The sequence below is a fragment of the Mobula hypostoma genome, chromosome 6 (assembly GCF_963921235.1).
Source record: "Mobula hypostoma chromosome 6, sMobHyp1.1, whole genome shotgun sequence".
NCBI classification, from domain to species: domain Eukaryota; kingdom Metazoa; phylum Chordata; class Chondrichthyes; order Myliobatiformes; family Myliobatidae; genus Mobula; species Mobula hypostoma.
The window spans coordinates 92,798,990-92,823,882 of NC_086102.1; the positions used below are offsets into that span (position 1 = coordinate 92,798,990).

At 42.0% G+C, this 24,893-nt stretch overlaps 1 protein-coding gene and 1 long non-coding RNA gene across 3 annotated transcripts in view; one reads left to right on the plus strand and one right to left on the minus strand.

The window, feature by feature from the left end:
* lamp1a (lysosomal associated membrane protein 1a) overlaps positions 1-8,498 on the minus strand; it is a 50,783-nt gene extending 42,285 nt beyond the window's left edge. For both annotated transcript variants that reach the window (XM_063051222.1, XM_063051221.1), the window contains exon 1: positions 8,348-8,498. In XM_063051222.1, coding sequence (XP_062907292.1) covers positions 8,348-8,396 — 49 coding nt within the window. In that variant the 5' untranslated portion in view covers positions 8,397-8,498. The remainder of the gene's footprint in view (positions 1-8,347) is intronic.
* Positions 5,293-11,263, plus strand: LOC134348204 (uncharacterized). Its single transcript, XR_010018374.1, has 3 exons — positions 5,293-7,818; positions 8,765-8,945; positions 11,001-11,263. It is a non-coding gene; the product is annotated as an uncharacterized LOC134348204 (long non-coding RNA).
* The last annotated feature ends 13,630 nt before the right edge of the window (positions 11,264-24,893 follow it).

The window sequence follows — 24,893 nt, forward strand, 5'->3', positions numbered from 1 at the left end:
TATGCATTGAATTAGCTCCAACATATAGGATCCAGGAGAATTTGTAGCAGTTTGAGGATTTTACATCAGAGCACTGATTAACAGAGGGATGGGGGTAGTCTCCAACCTGATGGCCTGAACATTGATTTCTCTAACTTTTGGTAATTTTATTCCCACCCCCACCCCTTTTTCCATTTCCCCATTCTGGTTCCTCTCTCATCCCTTTTCTTCTCACCTGGGCAACAACTCCCTCCGGTGTCCCTCCTTTTATAGTCCACTCTCCTATCAGATTCCTTCTTCTTCAGCCCTGTACCTCCTTCCACCTATCACCTTCCAGCTTCTTACTTCACCTCTTCCACCTCACCTAATTTTACACATCATCTGCAAATGTGTACTCTTCCCTCTCCCAGTTTCTTATTCTGGCTTTTGGCCCTTCCCTTTCCAGTCCCAAGGAAAAGTCTCAGTCTAAAATGTCTATTTCCGTCTGTAGACACTGTCTGACTCCAGCATTTTGTGTGTTGTTCAAGATTTCCAGCACCTGCAGAATCTATTGGGTTTATCAGGGGGAGTAATAGTCAAATAGAATTTTGGTAACTAAGAACTAGACAACACTTTTTTGTGAACTCCAGTTTGTCTCTGGTAGTGGTCAGAAAGTAAGTATGCAAGGCACCATAAAAGCCTGGTGGTTACAATTCCACAGATGAGTGTTACAACACCAAAGTACTAGATAAAGCAGATAAACACGCAGTCTTGTGATAGATAGGATCATGTTTTCTCCAGAACATACAAGCTTTAGACTGGTTAAAAATTCAGTCAACCTGTATTTAACTCTATGTCCTTTTTTGAAGAACTACACTACTGATGTTTTCCTAAATTTAGAGCTTGAAGAACATTCATTAGCCTGGCTTTTGATTGGAAAACACTTGTACTTGCTTGTGCAACTATAAGCAACTCAGCACAATCAATCTTGCCAAAGGTGCAGTCAGTGGTTCACCCCTGTTCCAAGAATATGTTTTGACACTATTCCACTGGGAGAATAAAATTGTCCCAGTTCCTTATCACTTGTAGTGTCAGACCGCAAGGGTGGTAGAAACTGTTCATTTCAATGGATGGAAACAGCTACAAGACACTGCTTAATGTTTAAATTACTCATGTATTTAAATACTCTATTATTAAAATGTTTAAGCTTAAATTTTTTTTTTAAATACAGTGCATTCCGGTTAATTGAGACAGCTATTTAATTGGGTCAACTCTTAAATAACAAAAACAAATCACAAAAATAGCCCAAATTGCCTTCATTTACTTGTGACGCTATGCAACTTAATTGGGGGTTGCAAACGGTCAGTCACATGCAATTGTGTGGCTGTTAGACACTACATCGTGCTTAGAGCGAATAGTTGTGCCAGTTGTGTGCGCTTGTGCTATGTTATCCGTATGGGCTAATGGACACTGACTCAAAGAGCAGTGACTTCTGATAATTTTGTTTTTTTTTCATTTTTATTTTAAAATATTTTTGAACTCTTGCCAAGAAGCCATGAAACGATGTGACACTAGCTGAAAAAATTACCCTACTGGACTGAACTAAAAGCCAGGTGCCTAACATCACTCATCGTCATCAGGGAACATCACAAAAACAAAAGCGTGAAGGTAAGATTTCAGATGTTGAAGAGATCCTCAATCGATGGTTTACCATTTAACTGGATGAGGTGCACGTGTCTGTGGACCAATGTTAAAAAAACAAGTCAGGAGATAGCTAAGAAGCTGGGTCATGAAGATTTTAAAACAACAGGTGGTTGGTTGTCTCAATGGAAATGTAGGCACCACATTAAATTCAGGAAAACACACTGCTAGAAAGGTAGTGCAGAAACATGGAATTATACAAGACCCCTGGCTTGCTTCAAAAATCTGCAGATAACTACAATGTCCATACAACAGGCCTTTTTTTATTGTGCCACTCCAGACAGTTCCCTTTGCTACACACACACACTATCAAGTTCAAAAAAAGCACTGGATCCGGAACTGATAAAAAAGAAGAAATTATTGGTTATTGGGAAAAGCATTAAACCTCAATGGTTTTAAGGGTTAAGAATGCATAGTTTACCCATTGAATACTATGCTAATAAAAATGCACGGATGACTTAGGGTTAGGATATGGAGGTACAGCAGAAATCAAGCAAAATTCTTCTGTTTGTTGACAATTGTGCAGCACATCCTGATGTAGAATGTTTGAGGGAACTTCTTCCTGCCAATACAATATCCTTGGTGAAGCCAATGGATAAGGGAATCATAAAAAGTTCAAAGACATTGTATCGCAGAAAGATGGTGAACCATTATCTTGAAACAATAAAAAAAATCAACTGACACCATTTTCAACAGCCAAGGAAGTGAGTGCAAGGGTTAACCTTTTACAGTTTGTCAGTGATAGATGGCGAGATACAAGCAGCAAGATAATTCAGAACTGTTTTGCTCACTGCGGTTTCATGCATTCAAGCTTGGAGATACTGGAAATGGTCAGCAGTGAAAATGAAGCAACTTCACAACTTTGACAAGTTAGAAACTACGAGGACTTTTAAGGTATTGACAATCTTGAATGTTACAATGAAAATGAAGATCTGAGGGATGCAATTGTTGAAAGCACTGCATCAAAACACCAAGGTGGGGAATTTTAAGGTGAGGAAAATAATGAGGATAACACAACTGAACCTGAGCTAGTGATTACACAGGATGTCAGGAAATTTATTGTTGGATTACGACTTCATGCAGGAAGGCAATCCATTATCTGCACTAGGAAGCTGCCCTGATTTTGCTAATTCTTGAAGAACTCCTCCGCTGGTAACTATTACAAACAAATACACAGTTTTATAGTAATGTAGTAATATTGATTGTGTTCTAATTTGTTCAGTAATTCATTTAAATACATAATTTGCTACTCAGTTAAATGGTAGTTTGTCTTTTTTTTAATACATTTTTAACTATTTCCATGAAGCTTCAGCTAATTGGAGCAGATGCTTAACAGGGCCAAAATTTTCTGGTCCCGTTGTGTCCCAATTAACCGGGGTCCACTGTATTAACTTTCTGAATATTTTCTCAAATGCACGGCACAATAGTTTAGCAGTTAGTATCACGCTATTACAGCACCAAAGATCCAGGTTCAATTCCACTGCCGTCTGTAAGGAGTTTGTATGTTCTTCCTGGAACCATATGGGTTTCCTCCCACATTCTATAGATGTAAGTAAGGTTGAAAGAGTGCAGAGAAGGTTTACAAGGATGCCGGGACTTGAGAAACTCAGTTACAGAGAAAGGTTGAATAGGTTAGGACTTTATTCCCTGGAGTGTAGAAGGATGAGGGGAGATTTGATGGAGGTATACAAAATTATGATGGGTATAGATAGAGTGAATGCAAGCAGGCTTTTTCCACTGAGGCAAGGGGAGAAAAAAACCAGAGGACATGGGTTAAGGGTGAGGGGGGAAAAGTTTAAAGGGAACATTAGCGGGGGCTTCTTCACACAGAGAGTGGTGGGAGTATGGAATGAGCTGCCAGATGAGGTGGTAAATGCGGGTTCTTTTTTAACATTTAAGAATAAATTGGACAGATACATGGATGGGAGGTGTATGGAGGGATATGGTCCGTGTGCAGGTCAGTGGGACTAGGCAGAAAATGGTTCGGCACAGCCAAGAAGGGCCAAAAGGCCTGTTTCTGTGCTGTAGTTTCTACGGTATGACTTCTATGTACCGGTTAGGTTAATTGCTCACATGGGTATAATTAGGTAGTGTGGGCTCGCAGGGCTGGAAGGGCCGGTTACCATGCTAAATCTCTAATAATAATAAAAAAAAACTTGCTAAACATCGTGCTGGCTTAGCGTGTTGCTTTTTTTTGAAGCCCAGGTTTCTTCTAGACCACTACCCATACTTGCCTCCACTCACATCATCTGATTATGTCAAAGGAGATTCTGTCGAGGTGTGGTGTCTCATATAAACGTCTTGGATGTTTTTATTGTGATCGCAAGACCATGTTGGACATTTGGCACCAGGACTAGGCCTAGGGCGTGGGGTTGCCCGTTGCGCTCGCCCAGAGGTGGAGACACTAAGGTGATGTGGGAGAGGCCTCTGCAGGTGTGCTAGAATATATTCTGGGTTGGGGGCTGACCCGTCCGGTCAGTGCTGCCCTCACTTGGTGGAAGAACAAGCTGGGCACTCAGGGACTTGGGCTATATATATTTTTCTTTGTGACTGTTTTTCAGAAATCTATTTGTGTACGTGCAGTGTGCTGTGTGTTGTCGATAACGTGTTTTGTACCTTGGCCCTGGATTCGTTTGGCCTTATTCATATATGGTGAATGATAATTAAACTTGAACATGGACTGAGCTAGCCAGCACTGTAATACCAGTTACAAGGCAAGTCTTACTGGTTAGTAAGATAGCATGTACAGCTGAGTCACTGCATGTTAGACTATTGTAATAAATGTAAATCCAAAAAAAAAACACAACAGACACTGGAAATTTGAAATAAAAACAGAAAATGAAATTGAAACATTTAACAGTCAGGCAGTACATATGGAAAGAGAAACAGAGTAAACATTTCAGATCAAAGAAAATGGACTTCAGATTCATGCAGTTAACCTCTACTTGAGATCAAGTTTTACAAAATACGAGATGATACTCTGTAAATTTTGTACAGGATTACAAAAGGCAACAGGAACTTCACTCCTAAAATGACTATTTGGTAAACAAGTCTCACTTCAACAAGAGAACTGAAACACTCAAATAAATTGCATCAAGGTAAATCTGAATATTGAACTTTTCCAAAGTGATGTATGCAGAACTATTAAAAGTTAAATTTTTTAAAAAATGAATAAAATCTTAGTTTAGAAGTGCACTGATCCACCCTACCAGCACCTAAACAGGTATACGGGATGCTGAAGATAGTCTAGTATTAATATTTAATAATAAATGGAAGCATTTATAACACTAGCAGAAATTAAATGTATCCAAATTTAAACGGGAGATTTATTTTGATGGTATTGCTGAAGTAAACTTTACAATATGTCCCAATGGGCCTGCACATTATTTAGCAATTTCTCCATAAGCGTTACAATTTTAATTTATCAACTTTACATGTTCATATCAATACTTTTTTTAAAGCAATCACAAAACATAGTACTCAGAAGAATTTTTAAATTTTACAGTTTTATTATTATTGTTCTGCAAGTTCACATTTTGCGGAAATCCAATCTTAATAACAGCATCAGGATCTTTTAGATACACGGGTGTGAGGCTAAACATCTCTCACACATGACCTTTATGCTATGTTTTGTTCTACAACAAAATTTTCACTCAAGATTGGCCAAGACTAACTTTGCCTCAAGTCAACAGTTGTGCATTTCACTAAGGTGTCATTAACAATAGTTTTGCTAATATCAGATCTTGTAAATGAAATTAATTTTGACCAAGACAGTCAAAAAAGGTAGAGGAGGAGGGAAATGGTGGGGTATGAGGAATAAGAGCTGGAGTATCATATGGCCCAGCTCAGATCACCACTGTTGTTTACCTTCACTTCCTCTCAGGCTCAGATGGCAACAGGTTAAAAAGAACTCTTCTGAAATCAGAATCAGGCCTATTATTACAGAAATACGTTTTGAAATTTGTTGTTTTATGGCAGTAGTATGGTGCAAGACAAAACTTATGATTGTGCAAAATAGGAATAAGCAAGATAGTGTGCATGGGTTCATGGATCTTTCAGAGTTCCGATAGAAGGAGAAAGAACCTGTTCCTAAAATGTTAAGCATGGGTCTTCAGGTTTCTTTACCTCCTCCCTGATGGATTCCCTTCTTTTAAGGGTTCACTTAGACGAAAACAATCTGCCAAACTAATTCTAGGCCAGTTTTTGGTGCGTAATGAGACTTTATATTGTAGGATGTTTAGAAAAATGAACCATCTCATTGAAATATACAAAATCCAGCAAAGGCTTTACCAGCTAGATGCAGAGAAAATGAATTCTTGACCCCAGAAAGCTATGCAGACTGTCATTCAGAACAGATCAATACTGCCTTGTAGTCACGTGCTTAGAGGAAGTGGAATTTGTTAGGCACACCTAGGAGTGCTTCTTGAAACAATACGCTGATGGACCAACTAGGGAAGAGGATATACTAGATCTTATGTTGGGAAATGAACCTTGCTAGTTGATCCAAGTTTCAGTAGGGGAACTTTATGAAAACAGTGAGCACAATTCTCCCAAGTTTTCAGATCACTAAGGGTAAGACTGGTTGTTGGATGAAAACACTAAATTTGGGGAAAGGCTATTATTAACTAATTATTAATTTTTTTAAGCAAAAACTAGAGAAAGTAGATTTGGGTCAGCTTGTCTGGTATACTAGTCTTTTAAAGGTCAATTGATTAAGAATATGAGGATGAAAGGTAAGGCTCAAGAACCTTAATTAAAGGAGAGCATATACAAGGGTTAAGAAGCTGAAATATCTATGAAGGAGGTGAGAAATTGAATAAGAAAGTTAGTGGGCTAAAAGGGGCCATGAAAAGTAGGACTAAGGAGAATCCCAAAACATTTTATATGTTTATTAGGAGCATGGGGGTATCTAGAGAAAGGGGCAATCCATTTAAAGACAAAGGAGAGAATTTATGTCTGGAGCCTGGTGAAGTAGGTGAGGCCCTTATGAGAATCTTCCAACAATGTTCACCAAAGCAAAGGACATGGATGATTATGTTGATATTCCAGGTCATGTTGAAATTAAGGAAACGGTGATATTGCTTTTCCTCCCAAAAAACATTAAGGTGCTAAGTCCTCAGTGATTGATCGAATTTATCAGGATGCTGAGAGAAGTAAAGAAAGAGACAGCTATGGCCTTGACAAAGACCTTTTTTTTAGGCAAGGTGCCAGAAGACTAAGAATAACAAATACTGTTCCTTTGGGTTTTCCCTTATTACCAAGAAACTACAGGACAGTGAGCCTTACAACTGAAAGGTACGGAAATCACTGAGAATTTTATTTAGGGACACTTACATTTTGAAATTCGTGGAAGTCCTGTCTCTCAAATTTGTGTTTTTTTTCAGGAAGTGACGGAGATAATTGAAGGTATGACAATGGATGTTTACACAGACTTTAGGAAAGCAGTGACAGGTCCCTCACTATAAACTGCTACAGAAGACTAAATCATGAGGAATCTACATTGAAATGGTAAACTAGATCCAATATTGGCTATTTTATAGACTACAGTAGTGATAAAAGTATATTTATTTGACAGGAGGACTGTGACTAGTGATGTTCTACAAGGATCTGCACAAGGAACTCTTATTTGGAATGAATCCTAATGGATGAAATGCACTGCTCTGATTACCAAGTGACACAAGGATTGGAGGAGTTACTCATATTGCAGAAGGTTTTCAAAGTACAAAGCAAGATATAGATCTGTTGGAAATTTGAGCAAAGAAATAGCAAGTTTAATCTGGACAAGTGTAAGGTGGTATAATTTGGGAGGTCAATGCAAGAGGAAGATACATAGTAAATGGCAGAATCCTTATGAAAAATGATATATGCAGACAAAGGAGGCAACACAAATGGAGGGTGACAGAAAATGCATGTAGCATGCTTGCCTTCACTGGTGAAAGCAGAGTTTAAAAGTTGGGAATTCATTATAGCTGTTCTGCTCTCTCCTTCCACAACACTTGGAGGGAGGGGGGCAGGTTGTTGTGCCAGGGACTATGTCCCTCCTAACATCACATGTTATCCCTGCATGACACTGGGAACTAGAGTGGACGGGGGTGAAAAGAATCCAGCCCCTCCTTCCAAGACACAGGGGCAGGGAGATCCAGTTCTTCCTTCCATGAGGTAGGTGTTCTCTACCCCTCCCTGCATGACAAGGGTGGTGTCTGACTTCTACTCTTTCCTTCATAACACAGTTTGAGGGTGTTCTGTAGCCCTCCCTCCATGAGGCGCATGGGGGACGGGGTGTACTGTACTCCTCCTTTCATGACAAAGGAAGAGTGTGGAAGATCCTGACCCCTCCCTCCATGATCCGGGGTCCATCACCCCTTCTCATAACATTGCCACCCTTTACCCACCCCCCGACCTCAAATGACGTCATTGTTCCCTCACAGTTCTCGATCATTCCACGCCTCACGTGATGGACGCACACGTGACTTAAAAAAATTTCCCCTCCCCTCTTTCTCCCCCACCCCTCCCCTCTCCCTCTTTCTTTCTCTGTTCTCTCTAACCCCCCCCCCCCCGGCTCCCGGCCATCCTCCGTCCCCTCCCCCAGCGAGTGGTCGCCTTCCTCCAATACCGCAGGCATCGCCGATAACGCGGCCTGCCGTCTACACGAAGCCGAAAAGCGGCCTCCAGCGCCTGCGTGTCTTACCGAGCAGGAGCAGAGGCGTCAAGAGGCGATAGTGGACGACAGGACTCATGGCGTCGGAATGAAAATCCCTCTCCCCTCTCAGACAGACAGACAGCCTGATGCCAGCCGGGCCACCACGCACTCATGTGACTGATTACGTCACGGGGGGGCGGGGCGTCAGCTGCCAATCACCCGGAGAGATCCGGGGCTGGAAGTGCCGAGGAACCGGGCAACTGACTGTGAAAACTCTACAGCCCACCTATGCAACGCAAAACCAGCGTTCTGCGGGAAGACTCGCAGCTTGCCTGGATGATGCATTCAATAACCGCGACCTATCATCCAGGACAGAGCTAGGGATGACCCTGTTTGCAATGCATCGATTAGAAAAACGTAATAAAAAGCCAGCCAGTTTAAAAATTTTTTTTACATCTTTTGTAGATGACACTCAGTGCTATCATACAGAATGATGGTGGATGGGATACCAAACAAGTGGGCTGCTTTGTTCTCACGAACGAGGAGAGGTTACGCCCCCCCACCCAACTTGTGCCTTGTAAACCCTGCGTACCGTGTGACAAGTATTCGGGACGGCAGAAGTCACTCACTGCAGGATGCCAAGCCCGTGAGCAGCTATTTTCGCCACTATATTTACATAATAGTTCCAGTCTGGTATATGATGACCTCCAGAATATTAATAGTTTGGGATTTGATAACTTTTATGAGGGACTGGAAGTTAACGCTCGCTTTTATTTGAAATGGTATTTACATTACAGTTAATAAAGGATCTGGAGGAACGCTGTGGGCCAGGCAACTTCTACGGAGGGAAATGGATAGTGACATGTTTCAGGTTGATGTCTCATTCTGATTTACTTTACCTTGCACTTTTATGCTGCAAGTGGTACTGTCACTTATCAGAATAAGGCTTAATATCACTGACATACGTCGTGAAAGTTGTTAACTTTGCAGCAGCAGTACAATGCAATTTGATGAAAAAACTACAATAAGTACATATGTATATTAAACAGTTAAAATTAGTGCAAATATATTACATATATAAAATGGAACTAAATATCATACAGTCATCAATGAGTATCTCGTTAATAAAGCAGTGAGCTTGTCAGGACTAGCATGCTGCTCGGAGGATCTCCTACAATGATGCCCTGGGATGAAGGGGCTGGGGGGGGCGAATGACCTTTGTGCGCCATATGACTCAAACAATTGCCATCACTTTTCTTGATATCCATTGACCTCAGCTGCACCAGACCTTTCAATGCCATGCTCAGTCCAATACTGACTTAATTGACATCAATTGGCTGGCTGCCCTGTTTGATATCAGGACAGTCATCTTGGAATTTTGTCCTTTGGTCCCAATATCTGCGACAGAACAGTCATGTTATAGTCATAATCATACTTAATTGATCCCGGGGGAAATTGGTTTTCATTACAGTTGCTCCATAAAAAATAGTAATAGAACCATAAATAGTTAAATAGTAATATGTAAATTATGCCAGTAAATTATGAAATAAGTCCAGCACCAGCCTATTGGCTCAGAATGTCTAACCCTCCAAGGGAGGATTTGTAAAGTTTGATGGCCACAGACAGGAATGACTTCCTATGACACTCTGTGTTGCATCTCGGTGGAATGAGTTTCTGGCTGAATGTACTCCTGTGCCCACCCAGTACATTATGTAGTGGATGGGAGACATTGACCAAGATGGCATGCAACTTGGACAGCATCCTCTTTTCAGACACCACCGTGAGAGAGTCCAGTTCCATCCCCACAACATCACTGGCCTTACGAATGAGTTTGTTGATTCTGTTGGTGTCTGTTACCCTCAGCCCGCTGCCCCAGCACACAACAGCAAACATGATAGCACTGGCCACCACAGACTCGTAGAACATCCTCAGCATCGTCCGGCAGATGTTAAAGGACCTCAGTCTCCTCAGGAAATAGAGACGGCTCTGACCCTTCTTGTAGACAGCCTCAGTGTTCTTTGACCAGTCCAGTTTATTGTCAATTCGTATCCCCAGGTATTTGTAATCCTCCACCATGTCCACACTGATCCCCTGGTTGGAAACAGGGGTCATTGGTACTCTGTTGAAACTCAAACTGAACATTGGAGACAAATGTGCGCTGCTTGATCGTGTTAGCGACATCACTTGATCAACAAACGGTTGGCAGGAAGAACTTGGAGAGTTGAGCAGCATCTGTGGAGGAAAGAATTGTCAATAATGTTGATGCTTCAGGTCAAAACTGAGTGGAGAGAGGAAACAGGCTCTTCCCCCTCCCGCACACTCCACTCCTCTAACTTTGGGTGGTCCAGGTTCCATCTACCCTAATGGTTCTTATTATCAGCATCTGTACTCATCGGATTACAGCAATGGAAGCCCTGTGTCTTCCTGCTTATCACCCTGCAGCAGCTGTTTCCACCAGCCCTCCCCTCTCCCTTCTGGCTCCATCCTCCTCCATTTTTGTTTTGTCTACTTCCTTCTTTCATGCTCATCCCCACCTGCCTTGATCTGTCCACCATCCATCAACAACCCCTCCTCCCTCAGTCTACAAATCAGTTCTAACCTCCGTCTCTCCTTCTCCTCATTATACTGGCCCATGTCCCTTTTCCACTCTCAATCCTGATGCAGGTTTCAACTCAAAATTTCATTTATTTTGCCCCCACAGATGCTGCTTGACCTGCTGAGTTTCCCCAGAAGATTGTTGCTCTAGACTCCAGCATCTAGTCTCTTGTTTCTTCACCTTCTGTACCATGAAGACTGAGTAAATGGTATGATGCATACATGGAGAGGTGGTTGGGTTGGTCAAGGCTCCACCAGCAATCACTTAAAGGATAAAATGCAAAGTTATGCATGTGCATTTGTCCCAGCTATTTTCAAATGCCAGATCAACTCCCCTGCACTAACCTGTTCTGATGGATAACAAATAAAAGGAGAAATATTGTGTTCCTCTGAGTTTATGCTGTGGAATCTTATAGATGCACCACACAGAGCTGATGGGCCTTGGAGTAACATCATGCAAAAGCCCCCAACTCCAATAAGGGGGCAGCACTTCAACCTACAGCCCCCTGAAGTGAACTGTCATCGTTGATCAACAGTTAGCAGATCGGAACTCTGGATAAGTGCTACCTTAGAAACAGTAAACTGTTGTAGCGGATGACACGGCAAACTTACTTTAGTATTTTAAAAGTTGGAACAGGTGGGAACAGTTGTAATGTATTTGAACTTGAGCCAAGGCACTGCTTCCTTATGCCCTCATCGCTAAGACTGATTATTTATGCATCGGTAGCATTTCCATGTAACTCAGCTCAATAAAATCTTTTGCGAGAAATCTGACCATCCCACTGCTCCCCTCCCCCCCACCCCCTGTGTAAACCCAAGATCAACCAAACAATGCTGCCCATATGCAGTATCTCAGCCTCTTGTCACCCTGATCTCTTGGAACTAAAGGCTTCCAGTCCAATAATGCCTTCAGTTCCAGGAACTGTATTTGAGGAAAGACCTTAATCGCAAGTAAGAAGAATTATGACCGTAGGGTCAGCAGTAAGACCACAGGTAATTTTCTCCCCCCCCCCCCAATGGTAAGGGGCGCAAACAGACATTTCTGTGGCGGCATTCGAGACTTCAGGATGGTATGTTGCCTCCCTGACACCAGGGTCAAGGATGTCTCACAACAGGTACAGGACATTCTGCAAAGAGAGGCAACACAACCAAAGGATGTGGTCTGTATCGTTCCAATGAGATAGGTAGGAGAACACAAAATACTCTGCAGATGCTGGGGGCAAAGCAACACGCTGGAGGAACTCAGCAGGTCGGGCAGCATCTGTGGAAGTGAACAGTCAACGTTTCGGGCCGGAACCCTTCATCAGGACTGTAGGGGGAAGGGGCAGAGGCCCTATAAAGAAGGTGGGGGGAGGGTGGGAAGGAGAAGGCTGGTAGTTGCCAGGCGAAAAACCAGTAAGGGGAAAGATAAAGGAGTGGGGGAGGTGATAGGCAGGAAATGTGAAGGAATAGGGGAAAATACAATGGGTAATAGAAAGAGGGGGAACCATGAGGGAGGTGATAGGCAGCTGGACGAGGGGGCAGAGTGAAACTGGGATGGGGGAAGGGAATTACCAGAAGTTGGAAAATGCAATGTTCATGCCAAGGGGCTAGAGACTACCCGGAAGGTATATGAGGTATTGCTCCTCCAACCTGAGTTTGGCCTCATCATGGCAGTAGATGCTGCCTGACCTGCTGAGCTCCTCCAACACATTGTGTCCAATGCTACATCTGCCTCTCCACCACCTCCATCATTTCGGGCTCCAAACCAGTCCAGCCAGGTGAGAGAACACTTCACCGAGTGTCTGTCAGAGTCATCTACTGTATCTGGTGCTGGTGGAGACCCAATGTAGATGGGGGATCTGCTTCGTTGAGCACTTGCATTCCACCCGCACAGAAGACGGGATTTCCTGGTGGCCGCTCATTCCCTTTCTGATATGTCAGTCTTGGTCTCCTCTATGGTCATGATGAGGCCACCTTCAGGTTGGAGGTGCAAAACCTCATTCTGTTTAGCTAGCTTCCAACATGATGGCAAGGACATTGATTTCTCTAACATCTGGTGATTTCTTCCCCCTCCCCTTTCTCTCTATTTTCATTCCCCATTCTGGCTCCCCTCTTACCCCTTTTTCTTCTCCTTCCCTGCCCATCACCTCCTACTGGAGGCCCCCCCTTCACTTTCTTCCATGGTCCGCTGACCTCTCCTATCAAATACCTTCTTATTCAGCCGTTCGCCTCTTCCACCAATCACTTCCTAGCTTTTCACTTCATCCCCTCCCTGTCCCTTTGCAAAGAAAATTCAATTAAAGTTAGTCACCATTAAAGTGGACAGGGACTTTCAAAGTGGCTAGAGAATACCTTTATTCAAGAAGGGAAGAGGGGCTTCTTAACAGTGCAGTCGCCTGGTCTTCCAAAAAGCAATAGTCATAGCCTTTTTTAAATACATGCTCACAAAGTCAATTAGATTATGAAGACACGCAGTCCTCCTTTATTGTCATTTAGTAATGCATGCATTAAGAAATGATACAATGTTCCTCCAGAATGATATCACAGAAACACAAGACAAACCAAGACTGAAAAACTGACAAAAACCACATAATTATAACATATAGTTACAACAGTGCAAAGCAATGCCGTAATTTGTTAAGAACAGACCATGGGCACAGTAAAAAAAAGTCTCAAAGTCTCTCGAAAGTCCCATCATCTCACGCAGATGGTAGGAGGAAGAAAAACTCTCCCTGCCATGAGCTTCCAGCGCCGCAAACTTGCCGATGCAGTATCCTGGAAGCACCCGACCACAGTCGACTCTCAGTCCGTCTGAAAACTTCGAGCCTCCGGCCAGCCCTCCGGCACCAATCACCATCTCTGCAGGGCGCTTCGACCGCGGCCCTGGCAACAGGCAATAGGCAAAGCCGAGGATTTGGGGCCTTCCCCTCCGGAGATTCTCAATCACACAGTAGCAGCGGCAGCGAAGCGGACATTTCAGAAGTTTCTCCAGATGTTCCTCCATGCTTCTCACGTCTGTCTCCATCAAATCAGGATCGTGCACAGTACCCTACTTACAAATACGATATCATTTTGGAGCAGCCGCGCGCACTGTGTCACACCGCCATCTTCTCCTCCCCTCTCCCAATTACATCAGCCAAATTCAAATAAAAGATCAATCCTATGTAATTTAATTGCATTCCACAAAATGTTAGAGACAACCTGTCTTGTTCCACAATCTATACTCAGAGACAAGTTGTTATTCATCCTTGAAACTAAGCTTGCTGAGAACCCAAGGCCAAATGGTGAATCTTTATTTATGATAATTATAGAAACGTCATTAAATCCTTAAATCCAGTAAGTTCTTTAAGGTACAAAGATATAATTTGTTTTACGTGTTAGTACCTGATATGTAAAGGAAAACCAGGACAGCCCTTAATGGTCAGAGACTTGACAGTCCAGCGTCCGCCCCACAAATTAGGACCTTCACCGTCTTCATCTTGTTTACACAGTGTGTTATACACTAAGGCTAGCACTAGGTAGATGGTTTGTTAAAGGAAGGTGCAGGATGTTAATGACTCAGATATTTTAATCCTTTATTCAGAATTTTCTTCCACACCCACCCAAACACCTCCCCACCGGCCATGGTTTCACCAATCACCTGCCAGTTAGTGACCTTTCCCCTTCCCCCACCACCTTCTTATTCTGTCTTCTTCCCCCTTCCTTTCCAGTGCCAATGACCGTTTATTCCCCTCCTTCGATGCTGCCTGACCTGCTGAGTTCCTCCAGCATTTTGTCTGTGTTGCCCTGGATTTCCAGCAGCTGCAGAACCTCATTGTATTTCAGATTACAGATTGTGCTGGTGTACATTTCTGTAGCTGAGGGTCTACAGAGCCTCATGTTCCGAATTTATCCAATTTTGTACAATTGTATCTCAGGGCAGTTCACCATTTCAGGGAATTAGTCTCCATGAGGACTGTGTGGTGGTCTTGGCAAGCAATGTTGGCAGGAGGAGATGCATCTGCCGTTGGTGAGGATAAAGGCAGATTTCCTTTCATGTATGCACCACTCACTACAGTCAGTGATGGTGCAACCTGGAGAGAGCAAGAGCGGCAAACTCAGGGCAAGATTGAAACAGGAGTGAGAACCGGGCTGGAGGTGTCCAAGCAGAGAGAGGGGACCTGCAGAGCAATGTGAAAGAAAAGAGGAACACCAGGGGAGAGGAGAGCGGAGAGAGGAACTCGACAGGAGGGAGAAACAGAAAGAGCAATGCAAGGGGAGAGGTGAAGGCAGAAGGGAATATGAGAGGTGGGGAATGGGAAATTGAAAGGGGGTGACTGGAGTAGAGGTGTACCGCAAGGGCAAGCTGGGGTGGACGGAGGCAAGGCCAAGGAAAACCTTGTGAGATACGTGAGTGGAGAGTGTTCGTGAGGGGAGGACGGTGTGGGAAAGATGAGGAAAGGAAGTAGAGTCCGGGGCACAGTGCACAATGGGAGGAGAAGAAGCTTAGAGGAGTTCTGAGGGTGATTAGAGGGAGTGAAACTTTGAAGGGGTTGAACTGCAGCAGATTCAGAGAAACAGGATCGAGGGTTGTAGAGTGGATGGTGAAGGACTGAGGGGTGTAAAAGGAGGAAGGAAGAGGGAAATGTGTAGAGGAGAGGGCAGAGAGTGAATGCGAGGGCAAGGATTTGACTGTAGAGGGGATCCAGAGGCAGAAGGAAATTTGATTCTGCAAGGAACATGAACTGTTAATGGATAGCAATGAGGCAATGCCCACAATCACCAGCATGTTAATTTGCTACAAGTAACTCATTGTCATTGGTGTTCTGTCTCAGCTTCCAATCTGCGACCAATCGATGCCAACGTTCACCCTGAACTCACTACTCAACAGGCAAGCCATATCTGAAAGACTTCACCTTTCTCCCTGTCATCTTGCACTCTGGTTTGAATTTTGATTCTGACAGAAGGTGAAAATTCTAATCTGGCAACCTTGATTGGAGCCCTTTCCCCATGATAAATACGTGGCACAGAGCAAATGTAAACAAGAAAAAAGGTTTTATATGGTCAGTTCACAGCTGGGGTCATACTATACATCATTAAGAACAGAATCAAAATTTCAAAATACGGTGCCTATAAAAAGTATTCACCCCTCCCCTGGAAGTTTTCATGTTTTATTGCTTTACAACACTGAATCATAGTGGATTTAATTTGGCTTTTTTGACATTGATAAACAGAAAAGACTTGCGTGTCAAAGTGAAAACAAATTTGTACAATTTAGTCTAAAATTATTAAACTAATTATTAAATAATTGATTGGATAATTACTCACCCCTTCAAGTCAGCATTTGGTAGATGCACCTTTGGCAGTAATTGAGTCTGTATGGATAGGACTATCAGCTTTGCACATCTGGACACTGCAATTTCCCCCAATTCTTCTTTACAAAACTGCTCAAGCTCTGTTAGATTGCATGGGAATTGTGAGTGAACAGCCCTTTTCAAGTCCAGCCACAAATTCATAATTAGTTTCTGTCTTGGCACACTCCAGTGTGCACTCCAAATCTTCTCCCAAGTTACAGCTCCTTTGCAGACTGCATCAGGTTTTCCTCCAGGATTTCCCTGTATTTAGCTGCATTCATTTTACCCTCTACCTTCATAAGCCTTCCAGGGCCTGCTGCAGTGAAGCATCCCCACAGCATGATGCAGCCACCACCATGCTGTATGGTCAGGATGGGTGTTTTTGATGATATGCAGTGCTTGGCTTATGCCAAACTGTGCTTAGTCTGATGGCCAAAAAGCTCAATTTTGGTTTCTTCAGACCATAGAACCTTCTTCCAGCTGACTTCAAGTCTCCCACATGCCTTCTGGCAAAATCTAGCCAAGATTTCATGAGAGCTTTTTCGACAGTGGCTTTCCCTTTGCCACTCTCCCATTAAGCTGCAACTGGTGAAGCACCCGGGCAACAGTTGTTGTATGCACAGTCTCTCCCATCTCAGCCACTGAAGCACACAACTCCTCCAGAGTTGTCATAGGTCTCTTGGTGGCCTCCCTCACTAGTCCCCTTCTTGCACAGTCACTCAGTTCTTGAGGACAACCTGTTCTGGGCAGATTTACAGCTGTGCTATATTCTTTCCATTTCTTGATGATTGACTTAACTGTACTCAAAGGGATATTCAGTGATTTTGAAAATTTCTTGTATCCATTCCCTGTATTGTGCTTTTCAATAACCTTTTCACAGAGTTGCTTGGCATGTTCTTTTTGCCTTCATGGTGTAGTTTTTGCCGGGATACTGACTCACCAGCAGTTGGACCTTCCAGATCCAGGTGTATTTTTACTACAACCAATTGAAACACCTTGACTGTACACAGGTGATCTCCATTTAACTAATTATGTGACTTCTAAACCAATTGGCTGCACCAGTGATGATTTCGTGGCTCATATTAAGGGAAGTGAATACTTATGCAATCAATTATTTTGTGTTTTATATTTGTAATTAATTTAGATTTCTTTGTAGAGATCTATTTTCACTTTGACACTGAAGAGTCTTTTTCTGTTGATCAGTGTCAAAAAAGGCAAATTAAATCCACTGGGATTCAATATTGTAAAACAACAAAACATGAAAACCTCCAAGAGGGGGGGAATACTTTTTTATAGGCACTGTAATTCCAGCAATGTTTCAATGATTCAATGACCTCAGTCTCAAAGTTCGAGGTTCACGCTCCCCCTCAGCGTTTCATATATATTTTTTACAGCTCAAAAAGGAGGCTACTTGTCTTGTCAAGAGCAATACCATCAGTCCCAATCCCCGATTTACTTCCTCACATGCTCGTCAGATCCAACACCAACCTGCCACCCCCCCACCCCAACTATCCCGGATTCTCTTGTAACTACTGTACCTATACCGTGGCCAATTAATCTTCCATCTAGCCTCTCTTTGGGATGTAGTAGGAGACTGGAGTCCCCAGAGGAGTAATGGAGGCACCAACGTGGTCACATGCAAACCTTACAGAGAGGGCAGTGGTGGTCATGATTGAACCCAAACAGCTGAAGGCTATCAGACAGCACATTATGTGCTGCACCGATTAGTAGCCGGAGTTCTTTGAGTTGAAAGGTCCTCTGTTTCGACTTTCAGATTGTAGTCAGCCAAGAAAGTAACTCCTACGTGGTCAATGCTGGGTGACCTGAGACCCTGGCAGCTTCAGTGAAAGGCAGTCAGAACTGCCGGGCATCTCTCAGGGCAAATTGTCCCCTTGCATGAATATTGGAGGGTAGGGAGTATTACCTGGCACCAGACCTGCTGTGCATTCTCCAGCTGCCAGTGGGTACCACAACAGTACATGAAATTTTGTAGATACTTTGACTGGCTGCACTCAGCAGGCTGAAATTTCAATTTCTGTTGTCTGACATGAAGTAAAATTTGTTACTGGATCTCTGCAAGTATACATGTGAGAAGTCCTGCAGAGAGAGATCAATATTACAATATCCTGAGACCTAACATCTAAGATTAGCTAACTTTGTGCATGCATTGAAATATTCCAAAATTAAATAATCAGTATTATGCTTCAGTATGACATGGTCTTCTCGTTCATTAAATGCAAACAGTGACTTAGCACCTATATTTTGATGGTTTATTATCTCCCTCTATGTAGCAAGAGATGAATTTAGTGTTTGGGATTAAAGTCATGGAGAGATACAGTATGGAAACATGCCCTTCAGCCCATCACATACATACTGATCATCATCTGCTCAACTACACTAATCCCAATTTTTATTCTTCTCCATTCTCACGAATTTCCCCAGATTCTACCACTCACTGTCCCATTAGGGGCAATTAGCCTACCAACCCTACCCATACATATTTGGGAAATGGGAATAAAATGATCCTTATTCTCTCCCTCATTATCCTTTTGATCTTAAAATACTTCTAGAATCTCTTTAGATTCTCCTTTGTCATATCTGTCAAAGCTATTTTATGTCTGTTTTTGCCATAATGATTTCCTTCCCGCATACTCCAGCATTCTTTTTAATTCCTCAAAGGACTTACTTGATCCCAGCTGCAAATACCCCTTCTTTTTCTGACCAGAGCCTCAATATCCCTCATCAACCACGATTTCATAATCCTGCCAGCCTTGTCCTTCACTGTAACAGAAACATACTGTCCCTGATCTCTTCCTATCTCAATTTTAAAAGCATCACAATTGCCAGACATCCCTTTAAATGCAAACAGCCTCCCCCAATCAATCTTTGAAAGTTCATGTCCAATGCCGTCAAAATTAGTCTTTAACCTTTGGAATTGTTATACTATTTTCCATAACTATTTTAAAACTACTAGAATTACGGTGACTTTCATAGCTATAGTATCCTAGTTCCAAATACCTATGCGTGCCCTAAGTTCACCTACTTTACCTGTAAGGCTTTTTGCATTAAAATAAATACAGGTTGGTCTGTCAGACCTACCTTGCTTCCTGACCTGTTCCTTTCTGTTCTGCCTACTGAACTTGGCTTGTTTAACTTCTACATTTGCCTCAGCTCTCTCAACCGCCACCCCTACCAGACTAGTTTAAACCGTTCAGAGTAACTCCAGTAAATTCCCCTACTGGGACATTGGTTCTTCTCCAGTTCAAGTTGAACCTGGACACTCTTGTGTGGGTCCCTCATGCCCCAGAAGAGTTCCCAATGTTACAAGAAACTGAACCCCTTTCTTCTGCACCAGCTCCTTAGCCAGATATTTGCTTGTCCTATCTTCCTGTTCCTACTCTCACGAGCACCAGCGGTAATCCAAAGACTACGAAACTTGAGGTCCTGCTTTTTATTCTTCTATCTAATCCCTACATTCAGTCTGCAGGACCTCATAGCTTTTTCTGTCTATGGTATTGGTCTCAATGTGTACAGCGATTTCCTTCATGACAATGTTCTGCAACTGCTTGAAGAGATCTTTTCTGGGTAGTGTGATTTGAAGGGACAAAAGGGCCTGTTCTGTACTGAATCTCAATAAACAAACAAACAAACAAACAGTCCTGATGAAGGGTCTTGGCCTGAAGCGTCGATTGTTTACTCTTTTCCATAGATGTTGCCTGGCCTGCTGAGATCCTCCAGCATTTTATGTGTGTTGCTTGGATTTCCAGCATCTGCAGATTTTCTCTTGTTTGTGATTAAACAAATAAATCAATAGATAGCACCCACTAAGGGCCTTGGGTTAATGTCTGAACTGAAAGTGCAACATTTCCTCAATATCAGATTCAGAATCAGAATCCTTTATTATCGCCAAGTACGTGGACACATACAGGGAATTTGATGCCGGTTTCCCTGAGCTCTCGCTGTACAGAATCAAAAAGCAAACAAAACAATAGTGCAAATAATCGTGAACTATATACAATGAGGTATACCTGTGTATGTACAGGTGGACTTGGTTTATAATAGACTAAAATTCAAGTGTTCATAAGACTGATGGCATACGGAAAGAAACTATTCTTTTACCTATTTGTCCTGGCATACAGTGATCTAAAGCGCCTACCAGAAGGAAAGAGTTGGAACAGGTGATGTCCAGGGTGTGATGGGTCTACAATGATGCTGCTTGCTCGCTTCCTGACTCTAGATGCACATAAGTCCTAGATCGAGGGCAGCTTCACACTAATAATCCTTTCCGCAGCCCTGACGGTTCTTTGGAGTCTGTTCTTGTCTTGTTTGGTAGCTGACCCAAACCAGACAGTGATGGACGAACAGAGAACAGACTGAATTATTCCTGAATGGAATTGAATCAGCAGCTCCTGAGGCAGGTTGTACTTCCTCAATACAACCCCTGCTGAGCCTTTTTGATAAGAGTGTCTGCGTTGGGCGTCTACTTCAGGTCCTGGGAGATTGTGCCACTCAGAAACCTGAAGGTCTCCACAGCAGACACAATACTGTTGCGTATAGTGAGTGGGGGGAGTATTGGGGGGCTCCTCCTGAACTCCACAGTCTTGAGCGTATTTAGCTCCAGATTGTTCTGACCACACCAGAGGGCCGGCCATTCCACCACCCGTCTGTATGCAGACTCATCACCGTCTTGGATAAGGCCAATGACAGTTGTGTCGTCTGCAAACTTCAGGAGTTTAACAGATGGATCCTGTGAGGTGCAGTCATTAGTATAAAGGGAGAAGAGCAGTGGGGAGAGCACACATCCCTGGGGGGCACCAGTACTGATTGTCTGGGTGCTAGAAATGATGCTCCCCAGCCTCACCTGCTGCACCCTGTCAGTCAGGGAGCTTGTGATCCACTGACAGATGGCGGGGGAGACAGTGAGCTGGGTGAGTTTGGAGTGGAGAATTTCTGGGACGATGGTGTTGAACGCCAAGCTGAAATCAACAAACAGGACCCTCGCAGAAGTTCCTGGGTTGTCGAGGTGTTGTAGTATGTAATGCAGTCCCATGTTGATGGCATCATCCACTGACCTATTTGCCCGATAAGCAAACTCCCAACACTCGTGTCTCAAAGGACTTCATGACCACAGATGTCAAGGCAACAGGCCTGTAGTCATTTAGTCCCTTGATAGTGAGTTTCTTAGGGACTGGAATGATAATGGAGTGCTTGAAGCAATGAGAGACCTCACACAACTCCAGTGATCTATTGAAGATCCGTGTGTGGATGGGGGCCAGCTGATCAGCGCAGGTCTTCAGGCAGGAGGGCGACACGTCGTCTGGGCCTGGCGCTTTCCTGGTCTTCTACCTCCGGATCAGCTGACTCACCTCCCTCTCACAGATCCTGAGTGCAGGTACAAGAGGGTTGAAGTGAAGCGGGGTAAGGGGAGCAGTTTTTGTAATGTGGGGTGAGAAAACAGATACTGAGATGTCGGGGTGATGGATGATGGGGGTTGCAGGTAGTTCTGTGTTTTGGCTGGGGGGAATGAAGGTGTCGAATCTACAATAAAACTTATTCAGATCGTCAGCCAGTTGATGGTTCTCCACAGCCTGGGGGAATCGTTTCTTGTAGTTGGTGATCTCTTGGAGCCCCTTCCACACTGACACTGGGTGGTTGTCTGAAAACCTGTTTTGCAGTTTTCCAACGTAGCGCTTCTTCGCTGCCTTATTCTCCCTTGTCAGTGTGTTCCTGGCTCGCTCGTACAGAATCCTGTCCCCTCTTCTGTACACCTCCTCCTTCTCCCGACGAAGCTGCCCGAGTTGTGATGTGAACCAGGGCTTGTTGTTGTTGTTGTGCAGAAGGTTTTTGTTGGAATGCACATGTCTTCACAAAAACTGATGTACGAGGTCACGATGTCAGACAGATCATGAAGATTTGTAGCTGCAGCCTCAAAGACACTTCAATCCGTGCAGTCGAAACAGGCCTGAAGTTCCAGCTTTGACTCGTTGGTCCATCTCCTGACTGTCCTGAGGACAGGCTTAACTGATCTTAGTTTCATTGAATATTACATTGAAATGCCTCAATTATGAAATCAAATTTCCAGAATGAAACTGACGACCTTTTTTTTTTATAATATAATTTTTATTGAGTTTTCAAAAAGAATACATGAAAGATAAAATCTACCCTCCCCACTCCCCTTAACCCTCCTCCCCCACCATATATAGTCCTACCTAAAAGGAAGAAGAGAAAAAAAAAGAGCCGCCTGGGTATTGGAAGGTTTCCACATGCTCCATGGGATTCAAAATAAATTTGGTATAATTATTCGTTACTTTCCCCAAGGGACTAAGATCTTTATCGGAGCATTTAAATATGCCATCCTACCTTTTGTAAATAAGGGCGCCAAATATTCAAAAATGTTACATATTTATCTCTTAAATTATAAGTAATTTTTTCGAGTGGAATAGAACTAGCCATTTCATTATTCCAACGATCCATACTTAAATACGAATCCGATTTCCAAGTAACTGCTATAGTCTTCTTAGCTACTGCCAATGCAATTTTTATAAATTCTTTCTGATATTTATTCAATTTAAGTTTCGGTTTTATCCCTTCAATATCACCTAATAGAAATAATACAGGGTTATGTGGAAGTTGAGTTCCAGTAATTTGTTCCAATAACACTCTTAAATTTATCCAAAAGGGTCGAATTTTAAAACAAGACCAAGTAGAATGTAAAAAAGTACCAATTTCTTGATTACACCGAAAGCATTTATCGGATAGATTTGAATTTAATCTATTTATTTTTTGTTGTGTAATATATAATTGGTGTAAAAAATTATATTGTACTAATTTAAGTCGAACATTTATTGTATTTGTCATACTGTCAAGACAGAGTCTTGACCAATTTGTTTCATCAATATTAATATTCAGATCTGTTTCCCATTTTTGCTTTGACTTATGGGTTACTTGTTTAATTGTCTGTTCTTGAATCAAATTATACATGCAAGAAATAAATTTTTTAATTTTCCCTTTTTGAATTAAAATTTCAATTTCATTAGGTTTTGGCAAAAACATTGTTTGACCCAGTTTACCTTTTAAGTAAGCCCTTAATTGAAAGTAACAAAAGTTAGTCCTGACGAAGGGTCTCAGCCTGAAACGTCGACTGCACCTCTTCCTATAGATGCTGCTTGGCCTGCTGCGTTCACCAGCAACTTTAATGTATGTTGTTAAAAGAAAGTATTATTTGATATTTTATATTTATCCTTTAATTGTTCAAATGACATCAATATACCTCATTCATAACAATCTCCTATAAATTTAATCGCTTTTTGGTACCAATTATATAAAAGTTGATTGTCCATTGTAAAAGGAATAAGTCTGTTGGAACAAAGGTCTCCTTGCTAATAGAGATTTCTGTATTTCATTATCAACATTTATCTTATTCCATAGATCTATCAAATGTGTTAATATAGGAGATTCTTTCTTTTCCCGTATCCATTTAGATTCCCATTTATATATAAAATCTTCAGGTCTATTTTCTCCTATCTTGTCTAATTCTATTCTAATCCATGCTGGTTTTCGATCATCGAAGAAAGATGCAATAAACCTAAGTTGATTTGCTTTATAATAGTTTTTAAAGTTTGGAAGTTGTAACCCTCCTAACCCAAATTTACATGTCAATTTTTTCAATGATATTCTTGACATTTTACCTTTCCAAAGAAATTTTCTCACACATTTATTTAAGTCTTGAAAAAATTTCTGTGGCAGTTGTATTGGTAATGTTTGAAACAAATACTGTAATCTAGGAAATATATTCATTTTTACAACATTGACTCTACCTACTAATGTTATTGGTAGTATCATCCATTTGTCAAGATCTTCTTGAATTTTTTTCAATAGTGGTAAATAATTAAATTTATATAAATTCTTTACATCATTATCAAGTCTTATACCTAAATAGTTTATACCATTTACCGACCATCTAAATTGGGTTACTAATCGACATTGACTATAGTCTCCTTTAGTAAGAGGTAAAATTTCACTTTTATCCCAATTTATTTTGTAACCTGATACCTTCCCATATTCATCCAATCTAGAAGATAATTTATGTAATAAATGTTGTGGGTTTGTTAAGTAGATCAAAACATCATCGGCAAAAAGATTAATTTTATATTCCTCCTGATTAACTCTAAAACCCATAATATCTGGATCAATTCTGATTAGTTCTGCTAATGGCTCTATCGCCAGTACAAATAAAGCAGGTGATAATGGACAACCTTGTCTAGTTGACCTTTTTAACTGGAATGGTGTTGAAATTTGAGAGCTTGTCACTACTTTAGCCTTAGGATTAGAATTTGAAGTTTTAATCCAATTTATAAAAGATGTTCCTAACCCATATTTTTCTAATACTTTAAATAAAAAATCCCATTCTAATCTATCAAATGCTTTTTCTGCATCCAAGGCTACTACTATACTCTCCTCGTCCCTTTTTTGTGCCAAATGAATTATACTGAGTAGCCGAGTTACATTATCTGCCAATTGTCTATTTTTAGTAAATCCTGTTTGATCCATATGTATTAATTTTGGTAAATATTTAGATAATCTATTCGATAAAATTTTTGCTATTATTTTATAATCCGTATTCAATAAAGAAATAGGCCTATATGATGTTGGTTTCATAGGGTCTCTGTCTTTTTTTGGCAATA